Source organism: Eschscholzia californica, unplaced genomic scaffold, assembly GCF_041429995.1.
Source record: "Eschscholzia californica isolate CP2 unplaced genomic scaffold, dmEscCali1.0.p SCAF_3, whole genome shotgun sequence".
In the NCBI taxonomy this organism is placed as follows: domain Eukaryota; kingdom Viridiplantae; phylum Streptophyta; class Magnoliopsida; order Ranunculales; family Papaveraceae; genus Eschscholzia; species Eschscholzia californica.
The window spans coordinates 36930551-36952186 of NW_028238420.1; the positions used below are offsets into that span (position 1 = coordinate 36930551).

A 21636-nucleotide genomic window follows, 5' to 3' on the forward strand; every position below is an offset into this window, starting at 1 on the left:
GCGATTACCTTTACGAATCTCCCAGCAAAGAAGAGGATGTAAACAATGGTAAATATTTTTTTCAAATGTCTTTCCATATCCATCAACGATGAGCTTTGGCAGAGGCAGGATGAAAATACCGTATGAGATATTGAGTTTTGAGGAATTTCGCCAAATGGTATCAGGCTCGGTGAGACGCAAGCAAGAGTTGCCGAGAAAGGCAAAATCATCTGGAAAGGATTACAGATACTTATACCTCCTTTTTTTTCGTACCGGGCAAAGTATCCATTACTTGGAATATAATTTGAAACTAAAATTAGTCCACATATTTGCTATTTATATCATTGTTTTGACTAATTGCATATAAATGAAACTGAAATAAATAGATTTATGGGCCACAAATATAACCTTAAGCCAGTATTAACTTAACGTGTTTATCGAATTATTAATACATATCTATGTCAAAAGTTAATGTATAAAATAATCTTAAATTAAGATTTGAGATGAATGAAAGAAAGCATTGATGTGTAAGTCTTTTTTTTCTTTTTGTTATTACTCCCCACCCGCCATTAAATTTGTTTTGGTGTTTGAAAATGTTTATATAGATGTAGGGTCAATTTCAATTGGATGGTGACTCAAAAGTAACCCAAAACTTAAGATTACAAGACTCTATTATCAAATAATAATTAAAGTAAAATGTGAGCCACTAATTAGACTGGAAAGCTTAAATGACTTTAGGGTTTCCTATCATTTCATGTTTGCGTACTTTGGTCTTCCTAACATGTGCCTCTTAAGAAATTCTAAAATTATATTTTCAACTTGTATAGAGTATGTGGGTAGTTTGGCTATGAGTATTTCAAAATTGGCATATCATATTTTCAACTTGTATTGACGGATTCTCAACAAAAAAAAAAAAAAAAACTTGTATTGACGGTATTTACATAGAGGGGTGATGCTATGTCCGACCAATATCCTGGCCGAATCCCAGCCGAGATACTTCGACGGGCATGATCTAGTAAGAGAAAGTTTCCCTCACTAGATCATGCCCGTCGAAGTACCCCGGCAGGGATATTGCATACACTTTCTCTCACTAGATCATGTTCGCCCAAGTACCTCGGCTGGGATATTGGTCGGACATAGCACCATTTTCGTTTCCAATTTTGTGCTCAACTAGTTGAGCAAGTTTAGTAAATATCTATAAGATTTTGTGCTCAACTATAGATATAAATTGTTTGACCACACATATATCTAGTCTATATTATATGTACCACCCAAGATAGCATACTGAAGAGGTCTCAACGGTCTGAGTTTAGGGTATCAGATAATTCGAACCCTTACTAAGGTTCTTATCAAAATTCGAGCCAAAAAAAAGAGATTTAGATCAATTGGTTTGTATCTTACAAAAAAATATAATAATTAATAGCGAGTTAGTTACCAAAATGAATTTGAGATCAATCAGACGATGTGACAGAGAGTGCTACACGAAGATCGTTAGATGTTCCACAAATGTACATACGATGTGTTTCGATATCTTGACTTGAGGTACTAGAGTTGTTGTTTGTACCATAGTGATTCCTAATCTCCGTATCTCTTCTTGAAAAGATTATCTCCCTTAAGATTGGTTCATGACCATTTAGAAGATTACCCATGCTTAGTACCTTCCTCCATGATTGATTCGCAGTCGGTGTTGGGAACATATTCATGATCACTTTTCTCTCGTGCTTGCCCACTCGCTGCTTCATATCAAATTCCTAAAGAGAGAAGGTAAAACATCAGAAACTAACAGTATATGTGTCTTAATAAAAGAAAGTTTTTAGTTCAGTTCCTTGAAGTCTGATATCATCAAAGGTAGCAGTAGAAACCTTATTCCCAGGAAATCTGGTCTAAATCTATAAAGGGTACTTACTCAAGAACTTAAACATCCCAAGAAGAGAAATAGAACAAGAAAAAGAGAAACATAAGCAACAAAAAGGAACCTGACCCAGTATCAAGGAATACTTGAAAGTCACCTTCCGAGAGATACTTGTAGTAAGCATAATTTATCATGTTGTACTAATTAAAAAGATGTATAGTCATTTACCCTCTGATCGTCGTTGTCGATTGAACTTGTGCCCATTGTGGGAAGATAAAAGTTGAAGTAATCTGTAAAAATTGCTCCCAAGAGTCGTGGAGCAGTGGATAGTTTACGATGTAAAGAAGCTGCAAGGATTAATAGTTTCTCCACTCGTTCAAAGATGACACAAAGTCTTTTCAGGTCGTTAATTGTTTCTTCCTTGTTAGGTAAATGGTTTGCTGCAATGTAAGTTAAACAACCAATTATGAGAAAACAAAAGAATTGATTGATATGAAGAGAAAGAATGAGCAGTTGAACCTTGCAATGGCTTCAAGGTTTGCGCTATTGTCAGGTAGAGTTGACCAATTTTGGTTGTCATCTGTTTCAAATCACCGAATGAAGTCTGGTTTAGAGTATCGGCTGATGCTCTGAAAGCAGTACAGACCATTTGCTCGAGAAGCTGATGGGGTGGCAAAGTTTCCAAGTAATGAAGGATCTAGAGAGAAAGGTGGTAGTCAGAAACTCCGTAATACTGTCATTATCTTAAAAGTTGTGTTCCTTTTGAAGTGGTGGTCATTGTCGAGCATATTACCTTTTCTCCTTCTCGATTTGGATCAAGAAGAGGTTTTTGCTCAGAAGCTGGCAACTCAGGTGCATCGTTCCAAAGTTGCCGCCATGAATTCCCGCGTTCAGACATTCGTTCTGAGAGCTTTCCTCTAGGAGGCCATTTATTGTTAATCCCCTTCATTTTTTGATCTTCAGAACTACCACCATCTTTAATTTGATCAGTCTCCCAATCTCCTGGAGAGTGCCATCGAATAAAATCTTCAAAAACAGCATCTGGGTTGGCTGCTTTGAATGCTGACATATCTATTCCAAAAAATAAATTAACAAGTAAATAATACATCTATATTGTAGCTAACTAAGCAATTTTCTCACCAGAGAGAAATTGAGGTCAGAAACAGAAAGACATCTAGAGAGATAATATACATTGCTCATCGTGTGCCCCATCATAAAGAATGAAACCACGACTCTTCTAAGGCAATATAATTCTCATTCTAAGTAAATACTCTATTTCGGTGTTCACACTTATGTATAAAATAAGACATCTCAAACCCTTAAAACTATATGTCGCCACATTATATTGGAAAGAAAACAGGGCTCAGTGAGATTCCCCATTTCGGAAGATGTGTATTTCGGGTTATCCAAACCAGAAACGTTTTTTTTGTCGAGAATGTAAAGAAATGGAAAGTAAGAGCATGTTTGAAATTTTATTACCTGAAGATAATATGTCCCTCTCTAACTGTGCAGAGAAGTTCTGTAAGCACAAAAAAAAACGAGTGTCGCTCAAATCGAAAACGAAAAAGTTTGATGCATAGAGCAATTTTGATGGAGAAAATGACAAATACTCCGAAATTTTCTTTTGTCAAAATTGATCAATAGTTTTTAGGCTTCAGCTCCTTGTGTAAGGTTTGCACAAGTTCGCCACGAAGCATGCAAGGTTTGCATAAGGATCCTAAGCCAAAAAAAACATTGAGATGTCTTTTTAAACAAGACCAACAAGAGATTGGGTCTTCAGCTTAATTTCCCGATAAAAGATTTGGTAAAAATTGAGAATATAAAAGAGAGACTGGGCATTTAGATTACTAGTCAAATTTTTAGAGAAACGAAGTTTCCTGTAGACAAAAACATACCAAATGTAATATGAACTACAATAGACTACACAAGAAAAGACAATCTACTAGTGGTTCGTTTGTTTACTCTGTACATGATGATCAACTCAGTAGAAATTAATTCAGAACCACATAGTAAGAATATTATGCTTACAAATGCACTCCCAAGGGCTTCAGCTGCACGGAGCCGTTCCTCGTGCATATCTTCTGTCATAATTGGTGGATCCTACAATTTCCAAGAGATTAAGATACTAGTAATAAATCAAGGTGTTGACATGAAAAGGTTGACACTGCTCATTAAGAAAGCATAATTATCAGCGAGCAGCTATGTAAACCTGTGTATAGGGAGCATGCATCTTCTGGTGTGAATTTAGCAGCATCATTGACCCCACCTCACCAGCTGACCCTCTCCTTATCCGGGTTGGTGGCTCTGCATCCATGGATGTGTTACGATCAGAGAGGGATTCTTTCACAGTCATTCCAGAACATTCTACACTCGATTGACTGCTGCAAGAATAGAGGAGGTACATACCAGATAAGTTACCAAATAAATAAACATGCTTTGGGTTGATATGTAGAAAGGTCTAAGATGTTTCATCATTGGAGATCAAAGCAATAACAAGAATGGAAGATATATTTAGAGTGCTAATAATGTAAATTTTATACATCATCAGCCTTTCAGGGTTTACTACTTGCTGAGTGAAGACAGATATGAGAGGGAAGAAATGCAGTCTAACTTTAACCATGGATTTAGTGTTAGGATATTTTAATCATATAATAACTTACATAGAGACCACACACAAGATCTCAATCAAAATAGTAGAAATAAATAAACATCTTATAGCTTTAGAACGTCGCATTCAAAATGAACAAAAACAGGTTGAGTCCACTACTCGACTCAGTTAAGCACAATTCGGTTTGGTGGCTCAACTCGGTTGATTCGTTCAACCAACTCCACTTGAATTTAATTGAAAAAAAAAAATCTGAATGGAAAATTTTGCACATTGTTTAGGAAATAGACTCTAGAAATTGATTAAGACAGAACTATCTGCAAACTGAAATTCGATACAACTTTAGCATAATAGTCCATATCCCATATTTAATAGCATGTACATACGACATAGACAATTTGACATGTTACGTTTGATGTCTTTGTAAGATATCACTGTTGACACCAAACTGTACAATACTAGTTTCTATTCATCGGTTTACCAGATAAACTGCTCGGTTCAGCAGGTTCATTCCTTTTTGCTTAGACTTGCTATTATTCATGAATGCAACAACCTAGACTGATAAAGGATGGCCCATTTAAACTAGAATTCGGTACTGTTGGAACTTGCAAATTCACACATCCATTCTGACCTTTTGATGGTGTAGTAGAATGTAGCCGTATGACACTAACATATCTTGATTGATACCATAATCCCCGCTACATGTATGCTGATTCATTATCTCTTACAATATATATATATATATATATATATATATTCAACAGGCTTAAGTATTATCTCCTTGCTAAATGCTAATTAGATGATCGTCGCAAAAGAGCAGCTCATTTCTATAGCTGTTAGTTTCGTCTAAGTTTGAAAAGAAATCAATGGTGAGGATGATCCATTTTAGACAGCTGTGTATATAAAAACCAATAGGTGCAGCAGAGGCCACTAATTTTGGTCACTATATAAAACTGTCGGAAGGGCCACTGATCATTGGAGACATAAATTTACTAACTAATACTAGCTCTATCCAAAAAATATTTAATTATTACTAGATATGAAATAAAAATGTAAGTTTTACGATAGCGACATAACTTCGGTAGTTTATTAAGACCAATCAACAATATCTGCATCCCGAAATTGCTAAAGCAACCCCCTAGATATTCCTCGTCTGACGAGTGCCAAAGTTTTGATAAACTATGTCAACTGTCAAATCAGTTGGAAAATTCAGTAATGAATCGTACCACTACAAATAGGTATGAAATGAAAATGACACCTCATCGCAATTTAAGTAAGTTAATTGTTAGTTAGTTCTACGATCTTTATATGAGAAAATAACAAGGTCCTCACTTGCTTAGCACCTGTCACTTTTCACATCAAACTTCCCCGTGGATATCCCGCTTTCAGTTAGATCTTCTCCAACTAGACCGTCTTCCTGTATATTCAAGTACTGTATTATTCTCCACTGTAGTAGTGTAGAGCATGTAAAGTAACTAGCAGTAGATGCCGTTTTGATTTTTGACCACACATACAGTTTATGAATCGACTACTACATATTACAGATATGAAACAGTTTGGAGTTCGGACCTCATTATCAGTATGATACTCGCTCTCGGTACTATCTTCAAGCTTTTGTTCTAAACGCTGCATCTTCTCAATGCACACTGCAAGCTGACAAATGAATATTAACGACATTTAGGTGTCCTCACATTATGAGAAAAACATTAATCAACATTCTTATTAGCCAAGGAATGAATAAAAATAATTTATTGAAGAATGAATATGCTGTTGCTGATGCCCTAAAGTGTCAAGCTTTAATCTATAAAGGGAATGGAAGTAACGAGCAAATGATCTAGTAAAGAATACCATCTGCAGTTTCTGGTGGATTATACAGGTAGACAGGTCAATGCTGCCATTCCTTAACATCCTGGGCAAAGGCTGTGACTCTTCCCAGCACCAACGAACTTCTCGAACAAATTCTATCCAGAGTGTGGCCGCAGCTAGTTAACGAATCAACAACCAAAACTCGGTCAGTGCTTTGTGATTTTGCATAAAACAAGTGGGAGGGGGATCATTTGCACAATACAAGTTCAATAATGAAGTTTAGCAGATAACGAAAATTCTTGCTGTCCATACATACCACGTATGGTGCAGTTGCCAAACCAAAGGCAATGTAAACAAAACTGAGCAAAAAGTGATTCTACAGGAGCGCCTTTAATAGCATGAGAATTTTTGTGCTCGCTTTTAGCATGTTCAGATATTTCCAACCCTGCAGGTGGTAAGAGAGTACTTAATGAACAAAAGTCAAACGATAGATGAGAAAAGTTATCGAGATGAATCTGCAAATGTCATCATCACCAACTTGACTAAGAGAGATTCTTTTTGTCCCAAGAGCAAGTGATATAAGTCCTGTGTGCCTAAGGCTTAACCAACTTAAGTAACAAAGATTAATAATATGGAAAGTGCAATATTTAAGTACCTTCATGAAAGAGATCTTTGAGTACACGATCTATAACTGTTGGGGGAGGTACAGTCATTGGAGACTTATTATCAGCACCGTGATGCTTTTCAACTACGCCAAGTGAAGGAACAACAGATGAGGGGAATATAAACAAGCAGGTATAGCATAAACTACTCTTTTATATATAACTAGTTGTCTCTGAAGGTTGAACCTGTCATGAAATCTTCGATAAATTGCTCCTCAAAGGAGATATCCAATGCATTTACCAGTAGACTCAATTGAGAAGCAAATCCTACAGTATCCCCTCCATTCCTAAAGGGAAAAGAAAATATGGAACTTAGGTAACATCTAGAGATCAAAAGAAGAAAAATCTCTCTTTTAGGCTAGCAGTTACAAACCATTGGTGTTAGAGTAGCATTAGTTCATCTTAGTAGCTTACTTTCATACTCAAAATGTGCTTAAAAACAAAATAGAACACAACATGTACAGAAAAAGCTAATACAAGGAAAAGTTACTTCCTGTTATGCAGGAAGCAAATCAATAAACCATAGAATGATTTAATCACATTAAACATGCACCATGTTGTTGCAGGTTGAGTCTCTAAGATTCCTAAGTCCATGCTCAAGGGACTTTACCAGTTTACCCCAACATTTAAGATTAGTCTCGACTCTCGAGTTATAAGGCTTCTTATCATTTAAAAGTTAAAAGTATTGCTTCAAGAACTACACTTAATGAGTAGGCCAAGTTCTCATTTTCACCAGATCTTTGAAGTTCTTGTGTTTAATTGAAGTGAGAATCATTTTTTTTTGGGAATTGAAGAGTGGGTAGTTCGACTCTACTTCACAGGTAGGTCTCTGTATCCAAGGAAATCATGAACAGAAAGTACTTAAACAACGTGATGCCACCACAACCATTCATAGATAAAGAAACTACATCAATTATCAAAGGAAAGTCTTGGTGTCTTACAGGTTAGGAGATAAAATAGGAAAAAGGAGCCAGTTCTCAGCCTCATCTGATGAAGCATTTTCTATTTCGGCCATATCAAGGGAGCTCTCAATCATCTTATTTGACCAGATGCTAACCAACTCAAATCCTGAATACGAGTAGAAAGATATTGATTGACAGAACCACAATTTGCTGCATAATGATGTCAATTTGAAGAAGCTACAAAATGTATATTTACCAGAAGACAGGATATATTCACAATATAACTTACCTTTTACAGGGTCTTCTGCAGAATACCATTCTGTCCAAGGACAATCATCATCCCATTGGATCTTGCTTCTGCTGATACTTTCAGGATTTGCTCCAGATTCCATGTCCGCATCACTTCCTTGTGTCTCAATGTCATCATCGTCAGGGGGTGTTCTGTACGTCAGCTTCATCGTGAAGTGGACTTTGAGAAAACTTGTGGAGAGATCCGTTGAAGAGAAGGCCTTCAATGTCAAACAAAAGTACTGGTAAGAGAAGAGCAAAATAGACTTGCTATGAATGTTAAGGAAGAAACTAGGCTTTCTGCATCAGTTCAATTTAATAAGGAGATGATTTTCAACCAATAGGCCAGAAGCACTCGTGGAATTTTTTTTTTATATACATAAATTTCCAAGAACAAGATACTGATAGAGGTTGTTCCAGGAAGATGTTTTAGGGATTATTTTTCTTTAAGAACCCTTCCTTTAATAAGGCCCAACTTTGTTACTCAAGTCAAATCATTATTGATTTGAGGTTGATTGAATGGAACTTAAGAGGGTTACATCATGCTGCCACGTAATCCTGATTTACAACCCCTCAGACGATTTTCCAATGATTAATGATTAGGTGGATCTCTTTGATTATGTTCAAATGGGAACGGCAAGTTTTTTCAGTGTGGAATCTACTTTCTTGCATATGGATCTTAAGATGTACAAGATCTTGATGGATGGATACTACAGTCGAATGACAAAGGCTACGTGTTTACAGCAGCATAGAAGTAATAGATATCAGGGACAACAACGAAACGCGCTACTATCAAGTTTACATGAAAAAAATAAAACAAAGGCAGAGCTCATCTTAGAAGTGATTCCACTCCACATTTGATGGATCCTGCGATGGGTATATACTGGCGGATTTTCTGTACAAGAAATGAAGAAACGGTATAGGTAAGAGGTGTTGGAGTAACTTACAAACTTAGAAACAAACAACTCATATAACCCCTCCAAATGCATAAGTTTTACTGGAACCTGGCTACCAATATGATCTGCTTCAAATCTTCTAGTAAGAACTGTACCCATATTCTGAATACCTATATAAGCCTTCCGGGAAGGATCATGTACAGGAACAAATGCTGGCCATGTACTGAAAAGCAAAAGAAACAAAAAGACAGGATTCAAAATAGACAAATTTTTGTCAGATAATATAAAAGGATTAAGTTTCACGTGTACAGTTATGGCAAACTATGACGGAAATAGACGGACACTCCAGTTAAGCGAGAACAGGAAAGGGGATAAGGAATACCAAAATCCTATAAGATTTTAGTCAAAGATGCCACTCTAGTGCTTTGCATTACCTAAGCCCTTTAATATTTATGTAAGAAATTGTGTAGCAAATTTTTAATCGAAAGCGTACCTTTCACAGTTCGATAAAGCAATTGCAGTTGCACTTAAAAGTTTCGTAGCCTCGGGTGCATCTAGGACAACACCACTAGCACTTAGTGGTGCAATAACCTGTTGGTACATGAGATGAAATGATAGTTTTTCATAAATAAAAAATAAAAATAAATGACACCTCACAATTTCATGAGATTGGATCAAATTATTGTCTAAACACACATCTTGCACCTAACTATAGTCATAGGAGAGGCGCCTTGAGGCGTACATTTTGATGCGTAAAGGCGTTAACTATTTGTTTATAAGGAAAATGACATCAATTATGTAAAACCATAACATAGTTTTTCCAATTTTACTACCATAATATAAACTTTCAAGTATTAATAACAAAAATATTAATGTTTTTCTGTTGCCCAACTAAAAAATAATAAGCGACTTCAGAAGCACATGTTTTATTCTCGGGTTCAAATAAGTATGCCTCGAGGCATCAGGTAACTGCCTCAAGGAATACACCTTAAACATTTTAAAAATTAAAACATTGATAGAAGATAGACATAGTGACTAGTAACATCATAAAAAAATGCATGAATAGAAATGGAAGAATATGATAACAAACAAATGGATGATAACAAAATATAGGAGACTCAAAAACTTTTTGTTGAGCCAAATATTGGTTAGCATTGACCAGTCAAGAAGTCAACAGATTGACCAACGCTTCACGTGTCAGTGCCCATGGTCACACGAGCAAGCCCTCAATAGAGCCATCAAATGGTGGATCCGACAAAGCTTTACCACCTGAGCCCAACTCTAGCCAGACAGATTGTGTTGGGAGGCAGCATGAGTCTCTTAGGCAGCTTGGAGCATGCACTGGCTCAAAGACAAGCAAAGAGGTGGATCCGAGTCAGTTCTGCCTCTGAGCCTTATTGAGTCTTGAAGCAAACTGGGAAGGACTGTAGAAGTCAGCTATGCACCTTGAGCTCTGCTCTCCGTCGAGGCAAGTAAAGAGGTGGATATGAGTCAACTCTACCGTTGACGCTTGCTCTGATTAGAGAGACAAAGCAGGGACGTCTGTAAAAGTCAACTCCACACCTCGAGTTCTACTCTGCCCGAAGAGAACGACAATCACACAAAGGGCAGACAATGCAAAGATCCGCTTTTCGTACACAAACCATTATTGTTAACAGATCTGACGGTATCAGAAGATACACTCGATCAGATATTACCTTCTAACGGCCATAACACGTGACTCTCATCAAGTCGGTGTCTTCACACCTCATAATCTCAGCTAGCGTTTTACCATCGCTAACTCTACCTATATAAGCATATTAAGTTTGTACTAAAGGGGGACGATTCTTTTACGCTCTCACTGAATTACTTAAACTGACGGAGTTGAGCATTATTAGTTCTGAAGGACATTCAAGAGAGCTTATAGGATCAATGTTCCCGGAAAATCACTTTCGACACCATCGTATCTTCCTGATAAAATACTCTTCAGATCTCATTATCGGATGTTCTTCTCTGACAGGTCTCGGGTAGAAAAGGAATCTGCAAAAAAAGCGAGAAGATACTCTGACGCACAAGTCACTGAGGTGTTTTTTCTAATTTAAGGAAATAGTTCAACGAGTGGGAGTGAAGATGATCCCCTTTTAGGGCTAACCTGATATGCTTGGGGGTTATGGCGATGCACGGTCGAGATGATGTGGCGGTAAGGCACCGACTTTGATGATGACCGTGTGTGTATGGCCATTTGCAAGATAATATTGGTTGTGTGTGTGTCTTCTGACACTGACAAATCTTCTAACACATATAACTGTTCGTGTATGAAAAACGGATCTTCGGCTTATCTGGCCTTTCGCGTCATTGTGTGTGTCTTCTGACACTAATAATTCTTCTAACACATAACTGTTCGTGTATGAAAAGCGCATCTTTGGCTTTATCTGGCCTTTCGCGTCATTGTTGTCCTCTTTAGGCATAGCAGAGCTTCGAGGCGTCGAGCTTACTCCAGTCCTCCAGTCGATCTCTCTACTTTGTTTCTCTGATCAGAGCAGAGCTCAGAGGGCATGGTTGACTCAGATCCACCTCCATGCTTTTCTCTGGGCAAAACAGGATTCAAGGTGCCTAGAGGACTCCCACACACACACACACAAACTCTCTAATTAGAATTGGGCTCAGGTGGTAGAGCTCGCTGTCAGATCCACCCTCATGATGCCTTTGGCGAGGGTTTGCTTTTGGGTGTGTGGGTCTTGTACGTCAGTTACTGGCAATCTGTTGACTTCTTGGCTGGTCAAAATTAACCAATATTTGGCTCAGCAATCACTTTGGCGCTCGAGGAACGGGTGTCACTTCAGCAATCCCAAACATTCATTGAACACGAAGTCAACAATTCTTATTATTTCGTTTTCACAAATTCAATCACAGTACATTCGATCACTAAAATCTAAAATTATCATGTCTGGAGAAGGTGGTTTAGCAACAGAAATTGCTCACCTAAAGGAAGAAAAGAAACGAGATGCAAATGCTTTATCCATGATGCAAACAACTCTTCTGAGAATGCGGAACGAGACGATGGCAAGAAGAGAACCTCTTCAATCTTTCGTAAGGAATTTGTTTGCCACACCTACTAATCCTACTCCTTGCATCAATAATGATACGATTTAGAGGTCATAATGAAACTCCGAGAAAAAGAGGATTAAACAGCAAGGAAGAAGCAAGAAGAGAAACAGAGTGATGCAAAGGCTCCAAAAGGAGCATAAGGAAGTAGCCTCAGCTATAGAGAGAAAAGACCGCGGATCTCCACCGATCCATGTTCTGGAATGGGAACACGGGGAGGAAGGACCTTCCTTTGGATCATTAATGGTGCAACAACTTGCGAAAGTGAAAAAAAGATAGCAGAGGATACTCCACGAGTGGGTAAGTTTACTCCACCACCCTTCAGCTTAGAAATTATGAAAACTGAGAGATCACAGGATTTCAAATGCCCAGTCGTCCTTAAGACCTATGGTGCGTTTGCCGGCCCAGAAGCATTCATCCATGACTATGTAGCTATCATGATTTTTACAACCACGCATGAGCCAAGTATGAGTCGGGTATTTCCCACGGTTCTGAAAAGGGCAGCAAGATTTTTTTGGAAAGAACTGTCCACAGCTTTCTACACGGGTTTTTACAGCAGCAAAATGCCAGAAAAGAGCTTAAAGATCTGCTAAATTTGGTCCAAAGCCGAAGCGAGACATTAAAAAGTTACTGGCAAGGGTCAGAAACAAGATAGTGCAAACCCCCATCTAAACAACGGCATAGCCAGGCTGCTCTGGAGAAAGGAGTAAGGAGCACACATCTCCTCATAGGCAGAGTTGATCACCAAAGTACAAATTTTCATAGTAGCAGAGGAATGGCTCCGCAAGATAAACTAAGAGCAAACCTCAAGCAGATCACAACATAAGCCACCACCGGAGAAGAGGAAGTGAGGAGGACAAACATCCAATGGCGCACGATAGAGATTGATTCAAGAAATCAAGGCCACAGTAAGAGAGGACGCCCCCTTGAATGTGAGGAGGGAAAAGATTTTGGAAGTTCTTATCTATGCAGTACGACTCGGCCGAGTCAGCCGAGTGACTCGGGACTCGGCTCGGACTCGGACATACACCGAGCCGAGTCCTGACTCGGATCTGACTCGGGTCGTTACTAGTATATGCCAATTTTTTTTCCTTTATTTGTCACATATTAATTCTGTTTTTGAAAATATTCTAGAAATACCAAAATTTTCCGTTTCTTTCAAAAGATTATTAGTAGTAAGTTGCAATTAAAAAGTTTATTAGTAGTAAGTATTTAGACCTTTGGAATAGCAAAAGATTTTCTAGAAATATACCAAAACATAGTTATAGAAAGTTGCAATTTAGTAGTAAGTATTTAAAATCTTTAGAATACCAAAAGATTTTTTAGACATAAAAAGAAAAATTTATTAGTAGTAAGTATTCAAAATATACCAAAGGATTTTCTGAATAAAATATTTAAACTACCAAAACATAGTTTTAGAAAGTTGCAGAGTAGTTGTTAATTTTCAGTTTTGAAGTTTGAACATGATTACATTTTGAATTGCCGTATTAATCATATTATATGGAGTACATACATTAGTAACTACTTATGGGAAGCAATGAGATCGACTCTGGCTGACTCGGCCGAGTGACTCGGCTGACTCGCCCCCTGACTCGGATCTTGGCCGAGCCGAGTCCGAGTCTGAGTCGTACTACTTAGGTTCTTATCAAGAGAAATGCAATACAACTACTACGGCCGAAGCCAAGCAGAGTTGCAAAAGGGCCGCAGGACACCTCTACTTGGTGCCTTCCACAGGGAGAACAGTCACAACTGAAGGCTGTAGACATTTAAAGACGTGATTTAAACACTAGTTCGAGCAGGAAAGCCTGACAAGTTTATCAAAAAAGGAGTCAGACTTGAATCTAACGAGAACTACAATTCAAGCAAGCAAAGAGGGAGGGTCTGGACTCAACACAGATACGCACACCTCAAGCACGCACTTCACGCAGCTCAAAGAACCACAACTAAAGCTGCACTGACAAAATTTTGTCAACCGTGGAGTAACTATCCTCACCATAGTGGGTGGGGGGGACCAACAGGTGGAGGAACTCCCAACCACGCCAGAAAGAAATACAGCCAGGAGGCTAGAAGCTCCTCTCCACCAATCAAAAAATGGATCTTAGGCTCATTAAGTGACATGAGTGGATTAATCACCCATTAGAATGTCACTAATGAACTCCTAAGTTTAACCTATAAATTCTTAAGTATATCGTAAAATGTCTGCACTCTGCATATCATGAAGTTTCCGTTTTAGTAGTTTTTCCCTGTCACATGCTCATATACTCAAACTCCAAACATCACAATCAAATAGTCCCGCTGGAAATATAAGTCAGCTAAGTGGGTAAAATGTGGTGTTCGTATGTACAACTTGTCTATACTCCACTCGCACAGAATCATGTTAGGACCGTAAAATAACAGTTGAGCTTACCTCTTTTATGTAAATGTAAGAATAAGGGACTGAAAACTAAGATAATAATGTGTGTCAATGTGTGGCCCAGAGACCTAACTTCTCCTATTCCTACTCAAACCGAGTTGGTGTAGTTGCAATAAAACATTCACGATGCAAGTTAGAGGCAGTGAAAAACTAAAACAGGGAAACAGTTGTAATGCTTCCCTAATAATTGATAAATAACTTTGTAATTTCCTGATGATGAAAACCTGAAAGTAAAATGAGATTAGCAAACCGATAAGCTGAAACCACTTACCAGAAAATCTGTTACTCCGAAAGACAATTGCAACTGATGCAAATTATCATTCCAGTCCGGAGTTTTGCCTACAGAATCAAGCAAATGGAAAATTCAGACCTTGTATTATCGTATAGAGTGTTTGCAAAAAGTGTATCAACATTATTACTATCTGGTTGGTCTCGGCCGAGACGCCCGAGAATCTCTCGTCTCGTCTCGGTCTCGGCCCTCTCCCGAGACGAGACTCGGCCGAGACCCCGAGTTAGGGTTTGATCGAGATTCTCGATGAAACTCGGCCAAGACAACCCGAGACCGAGACAGTAATTTCTAAATATTTGGAACTTCTTTTTGACAAACTCTTAGACCTAATTGTGTACTACTATTTATTATTTTCTTAAATATTAACTACTTATTGTATTCCCAAATGAATCTAATATAAAAAGCAATAATACTATACAGAATTTTTAGGTTTTATGCCTTATAGAAACTTCGAAAATTCTTCAGAAACTTTCAAAATTTTAGTAGATTAGGATTTATTTATACAATTAAGTTAGAATAAGTCGTAAAAACTAGAAATAAGAACTAAGAAAGAAGTAAAGAACACAAGAACCTAATTTTAGTAGATTAGGATTTATTTTATGCCTTAGTAGTAGGCCATTAGCTAAATAGCTAAATTTGCTGTCTCGGCCGAGAATCTCGGTCCGTCTCGTCTAGGTCTCGGCCTTCGGCCGGACCGAGATCTAGACCGAGACCAACTACATAGCATTATTAGTACCTTCATTGCTGATCTCAAAGTAATAGTCCAAGCAATACATTTTCATGCCATATTTTAGCTCGGATTTTACTTTGTATAAGTTTTTTTGAGAACCCAAGCACACCGCGCCCTTATCCTGAATCAAAGAAAGCTATGTCAGACGGAGCTTAACCAGGTTGAAACTGGAAATATCCAAGTACGAAGAACATGTAGTTCATCAGAAAATAGAAATGTTGATAACAAAGACTAAAATTCTTTATACGGAACAGAATGCAGTATTAATACTAGTACAAGAGAACTAATCAGAAAAAACAAGAATCTTGAAAAATGGAAAGCGAAATGTAAACCGATGCTCTCATTATAAGTAATGAAGGCCTACACTTAGTAGAGGTGAGAAAAAATACAATTACAGGAAAGTATTGTCTCCAGTAGGACAATAACAACGCACTTTTAGGCAAAAGAAATAACAACCATGATGAAAACAGAACCCATAATTGATATAGGGAATGAAAAAATTGGAAAACTAACCAGTAGGTGCTTCGGACCATCAGCAAGCCACAGTCTACAAACAGCCTCTATTTCAGATATGAATCTGGAGGTTAAAAAAGTAAATGTATAATTATTACAGGAATTGCTAAGTCACTTCATCAGCCAAAAAATAGTTACTCCATAATTCGATACAAAAATTAATGAGTCAATAAACGATACCTTTCCCATGAAGAGGCAAGAGTGAAATCATCAAACCTTCCAAACTGTTGAGAAAAAAATGAATCTTGGTTAGACTACCCAAACCCAACCCCAACCCCATCAATCAAACAGAATAACCTTTTCGATAAGTGCACAGCAACAATAGTAATGAGTTATGAGAAAATCGTGAAAGAATTCATTGCGATAAGTTAAAGCTCTATATTGGAACTCTTCTTTTTGGCAGCTTATCAAGTATTGTAAATAGATAACGAACATATTGACGAATTCTTCGGGAACTATTAGAGTTCAAATATAAAGCTGGGTTGCAATAGATTCAAATCAAATTCCAAGTCCTTACTAAAAATAAACTAATGGTGTGTTTGGTTGCAGGATTCCTAAGTAGGATTCCTATCAAAAGTGGAATTTGGTAGGAATCATGAATCCTTGGTCTGTTTGGCTACCAAGAATCCTAGGACTCTTGAATCCAAAGGATTCCTAATTCCAAAATTTGTATTGGACCAAATTCCCACCCTACCCCCTAGGATTTGCTGGGATTTTGGATTAATGAGCCTAAATTTCAAACTTAAAATCAACAAAAAAATATTTCCTTCTACAAAATCATTATTTTTTTTCAAAATCATTGTTTTCTTCAAAAATCATATTTTTTCTAAAGACGTTTAAAAATACTCAAATAATAATAAATCATAGGATTCTTAGTTGCCAAACAAGCCAAAAAATATTACTTGGATTCATGAATCCGTGGAATCATGAATCCCAAGGACTCATGAATCCGCGGATTCATGATTCCGCCATCCAAACACACCATAAATTGCTCATTTGTTCATCACTATCAAACTTAAGAACCAGATTTCACTCACACTGCACATTTAATAGAAAAACTGAAACTTTGGACTTCAAAGAGCAATGAGTAATAAATAATCTCTAGGACTAACTGAAAATGCAACTGAAACTAACAAATTGATGCAAGAATTCCTCAAAATGTTACGATCTTTATCATCGAATATTAGCACTTGATTGGAAAATGATACTCACAGTATTCTAATCGGAAGGGATCACAATAGGTTAGAATTAGTAAATTTTTAGGGATCCAAATGAATCAAGAGATGTACATAAAATTAGATCTGAGGTATAAGAAAAACTATAAAGGAGTATTTGAGATTCAAAAGAGGTACCTCTTCTTCTTCTTCGAGGGTTTCGTCTTCATCTTCGTCTTTCATATGGCTGGAACTCGAAGAAGCCATGAATGATCGGAAGAAAGACAGATAAATTTAGTATCTCAGTTTTAATGGTTTTTCCGACTGTTGAGTTGAGACTCGGCGGAAGCAACCGAAGGTCCAATAAAAGTACCGGATCTTGTCTGGGGCTCTGGGCTAACATTTCTCCTACTAAGGAAGTCTTAAAGGCGCCTCAGTTATTGGGGCCTTCCGTCATTGACACCTGCATCTCCCAAAAATCCCTCCTAACCCCCTAGTTTATCGACTATCCCAGATGACTCTTTTTTGCCGTTACCGTCACAGGACTGTTAAAGTCAGATTTTCTATTCCAAAGTTACCGTATTTTTTTAATTCATTCACATCAATTCTCTTCTCGCTCTCTAAAAACTTTCTCTCCCATCAATCCCTTTATCTTTTTAATCAGTTCATCTTTCCCAATTGTGTGTTTCTCTCTAAAAATTACATTTGAAATAGAAAAACCAGAGAAACAAGTAATTACAATAGAATTCTAGTGAGAGAAAGTAAAATATGGGTCTAGATGAGACGAATCAAACTCAGAAGGAGAAGAAAGATCATGACGCCCTAGTTTTCACATATGGAACCATAAAACAAGGATTCTCAAATCATATTCTAATAAATATATGAAATTTATTTGATCATAAGTAAATTCACTGAAATTTTAAAATGCCTGGTGATCAGAAAAGAAGCAATATAAATTGGGGATTGTAGTCGTGCTTTGAAGTTAATTACCATAGAGCATCGATTGGATCTGACTCTTTCTGTTGATCTTTTATATAGTCTAGAGAGATAATCTGGTGAATCGATGTTCTTCTTTTAATGCCAAACGTGAATGGATCTTCATTTTCAGCTAAGTCGGCGACGAGCAATTCGACTCTTAAACATATAGTTTCTTCAGATGGATCTTCATTGTCAAATTCTCAAAGGACTTACACTGAGGAACAAATTTCTCTTGTTAAAGAATAAGGAAACAAAAAGGATTATTATGAGATTTTGGGAGTGGAAAAGAATTGCTTCATAGAAGAGATAAAAAAATGCTAATTGGAAAATATCGTTGAAAGTTCATATGGATAAGAACCTAGCTCCTGGTTCGGAATAAGGCTTCAATAAGCTGGCTCAAAAGCTTTTCAATGTTGAATTGATGAAGGGAATGAAAATGTATGATGTTGTGGGATCAGATGAGTTTGTTTACGATCGCTCTGCAACAGATGATGCTAAAGAAATTTTTGAAAGTTGGAGTTTTTAAAGAGAGGGAAAAAGAGAGTTGATGTGAAAGAATGAAAAGAAAGGTAACTTTGGATTATAAAATCTGACTTCAACAGTTATGTGAAGGTAACGACAAAAGGGGGTCATCTAAGTATTTTCGATAAACTAGGGGGCTAGATAGGTAGGGGTCATTTGAGAAATAACTTCAATATTTAAAAGCATCCTCTCCCATGAAACTCCGCCATACGAAATTTCTGTCTAGAATCTACCTAGTTTTTCTTGTTCTTAAACATTTTCATTCTTTGGTATGTTTGAAAGCAAATATTCGTAGACTTTTGAATCAGATTACAAATTTATATCCTATATATTAAAACAGGTCAGTCGGTTATGTGAGGTATAAGTCTGCCCGTCCATTTATGTTTTAAGTTTATTTTAGATCAAATCCAACGGTACACAATGTGAGTAAGTAATTAGGCATATGCTAAAAGGGTAAATTTGGAAGCAACACCACAACCAACTGCCCACGTCAATTTCCTCTCTCTCCACCCACATTCCTTATTTCCCCCACTTCCTCCACGATTATCTCCAACCTTCTCTATTTAGTTTTCATAACTACTATCTAAGCATACTTAAGTCAGTTTTTTGCTATTTTTTCTCTTCGTTCCATCATCAATCACACTTTCAAAGTTTTACTAAGATCACATTTTTCTTTTTCTTTGTTTGTTTGTAATTCTTATCTTTTTCTCATTTTGTATAGTTTCTTTTAAGTTTGATTTAGAGTTACAGTGAAAAGATATCAGTCTCGCAAGAGTCCTATTTATATATTTTCGAAGTAGTTATTTTAGAAAGTTTTTCATAAAAAAAAACCGATCAAGAATGTGGAAGAGAGATCTTCTCCCATAATTGTTGGGTATATAGTTAGGGTTAAGAGAGAAATTAGGAAGATATGAGAGAGTGGGTTAGTTATTTAGAAATTAGAAAGATATGGGAAAGTGGGCTAGTTATTTAGATCTCTCCCTCGATTTTCTACTGTAAAGTTGGTAATTTATATAATCTGTGGGAGAAAAAAAATAGGAAGAGAAATATGTGGGTAGTTATTCTAACCAATTTTGAATGATTTTCTTTTTTTAGTGTATTTACATAAAAAGATTTTATATTATCCGTCGGATGTATTCCGAACCAAATCTCTAAAATAAAATGAACGGCCAGACCTATCCCCTGGATAACCGACTGACCTGTTTTAATATAATAGATGGATTTATTTCCCTTTTGGCCCCATAGTTTGTGGCTACTTTCTTTTTTACCTCATATTATTTGTACATTCAAAATTGATTTTTTTTCCAAAATCGTTAGTTCATTTTAACAATTATTTTCTTGTTTTGTAAATGTCCTTCCTCCACCACCCTTTGGTGTAATGGTTGGACACCTCTCTTAAGCCCATGAGGTCGTGAGATCGAGTCTCGATAGAAGCAGTTTGCCATCAAGATTTATCCCATCTAATTTAGGCAATATATAAAGTAAATATTGTAATAAATTTGTCGGGTTTAGGCCTCTTTCATATTGTCGGGGTTTAGGCCTCTTTCATATTGTCGGGGTTTAGGCCTCTATCATTATGGTTTAAATTAGGCGGTTATCGTGCTCTTCATATTATCGGGGTTTAGGCCTCTATCATTATGGTTTAAATTAGGCGGTTATCGTGCTCTTCATATTGTCGGGGTTTAGGCCTCTTTCATATTGTCGGGATTTAGGCCTATATCATTATGGTTTAAATTAGGCGGTTATTGTGCTCATCACATCTTTATGATGCATCAATGCCTTGTAACGACTAACGTAGATCATAGTCGATTTCTCAAAAAAAAAAAAAAATTAAAAATGATTTGTGGGGAATATTTCGTTTTGGCCCAAAATTATTTTCTCAACCAGAATAGAAACTAGAGGGACATATATATATATATATATATATATATATAATCGTTCATTTTAACGATGGGGGCCCTTTAATTTTGATGAGAAAGGTTGAGAACCATGCGATTGGTAATAGTTAAGAAATTTTGTTTAGTGCGATCAAATTTGACATTTAAGTCGAAGTTTGAAAAGACTCATTAGGGATCAAAATATTTAAGTAGGTTCATCGACAAAATGGTTATGTAAAACATTAATTTTGGATCAGTTGGAATCAAGAAGAATAAGAATAAGACACTAAGAAGAAAAACAAAAACAAAAGGTATAGAACATAGATAACTAAGTATTCATGAATTTATTTATCTTAAGCGCAGAACATATAAATATTCTATTTGAATTAGTGACAATCATAGCGACAAACACATTTGTAGCCCTCACACCTTGAAAGTCCATCTTCATGCTTGTCACTGCAACTTAGGAAACATGCAACAAATTCACAATTATTGTCGTAGTAAAGTACATCTTCGGTGCATGCTTGTGTTTGTTGCGCCACCATTGTTGAAACTACACAACAAAATGAGATCAAATATTAAAACTAGACACAAACTTTATGAACAAAACTAATGTTTTTATATTGCTCGTCTACACATAATCATCTCATAGGAGGAGGTTGATGTGACACGAAAATGTCACATTTAAGGAGCCTAACATAGACTAATTAGTCCTTTTCGAGTGTTTTTTGTAATAGTTTATGTGTTTTTCTTGTTTAGGTACCATATTTGGAATAAAGAACTTAATTCGGAATAAAGGGAGCGGATTATCACTATCATTTCATGTGCCCAAAACGAGAGAAAAAGACTTTAAACAAATCAAATGAGAAGAGGAGTCAAAGACGAGTCCAACGGTAAAAACGGAAGTCAATTCCGAGTTCGGACGGGGAAGTTGTGAAAGAAAGAAGTCAAGGTTCGGTCTTAAAACAAGGATTCCATAAAGGCACTCCTTGGATTTCTAGTTGAGAAGCCCACAACCAAGCCCAAGAGCCCAAAGAAGAATGACAAGGAAATATTATATGAGCACCCTCTCTTTATGGACTCAAG

The 21636-nt window shown here is 36.9% G+C and overlaps 1 protein-coding gene across 2 annotated transcripts; it reads right to left on the reverse strand.

The window, feature by feature from the left end:
* Positions 1-1334: 1334 nt before the first annotated feature.
* On the reverse strand, positions 1335-17612 carry LOC147549954 (Rab3 GTPase-activating protein catalytic protein). 2 transcript variants are annotated; one of them, XM_086670028.1, is made up of 22 exons: positions 17372-17612; positions 16200-16243; positions 16020-16083; positions 15513-15627; positions 14759-14826; positions 9484-9581; positions 9042-9213; positions 8096-8315; positions 7846-7972; positions 7091-7191; positions 6898-6990; positions 6559-6687; positions 6285-6418; positions 6006-6089; positions 5780-5853; positions 4041-4212; positions 3860-3931; positions 3311-3350; positions 2625-2902; positions 2351-2528; positions 2060-2271; positions 1335-1730 (listed from the first exon to the last, which is right to left on the reverse strand). In XM_086670028.1, the coding sequence occupies exons 1-22, from the start codon at positions 17438-17440 to the stop codon at positions 1431-1433; spliced, it is 2844 nt and encodes a 947-aa protein (XP_086526154.1). In that variant the 5' UTR covers positions 17441-17612; the 3' UTR covers positions 1335-1430. The 2 variants fall into 2 exon arrangements, with proteins under 2 accessions (XP_086526154.1, XP_086526155.1); XM_086670029.1 differs by having other exon boundaries at positions 4041-4209; positions 17372-17571.
* Between the last annotated feature and the right edge of the window lie 4024 nt (positions 17613-21636).

Bases quoted from the DNA above. Each gene is read 5' to 3' on its own strand.
- LOC147549954 (XM_086670028.1), bottom strand. From the start codon at position 17,440: ATGGCTTCTTCGAGTTCCAGCCATATGAAAGACGAAGATGAAGACGAA. The intron at 7,973-8,095 runs GTAAGTTATATT...ACTCGTATTCAG, and splicing joins TGCAGAAGACCCTGTAAAAG to GATTTGAGTTGGTTAGCATC. The intron at 2,529-2,624 runs GTAATATGCTCG...CTTTCTCTCTAG, and splicing joins CAAATCGAGAAGGAGAAAAG to ATCCTTCATTACTTGGAAAC.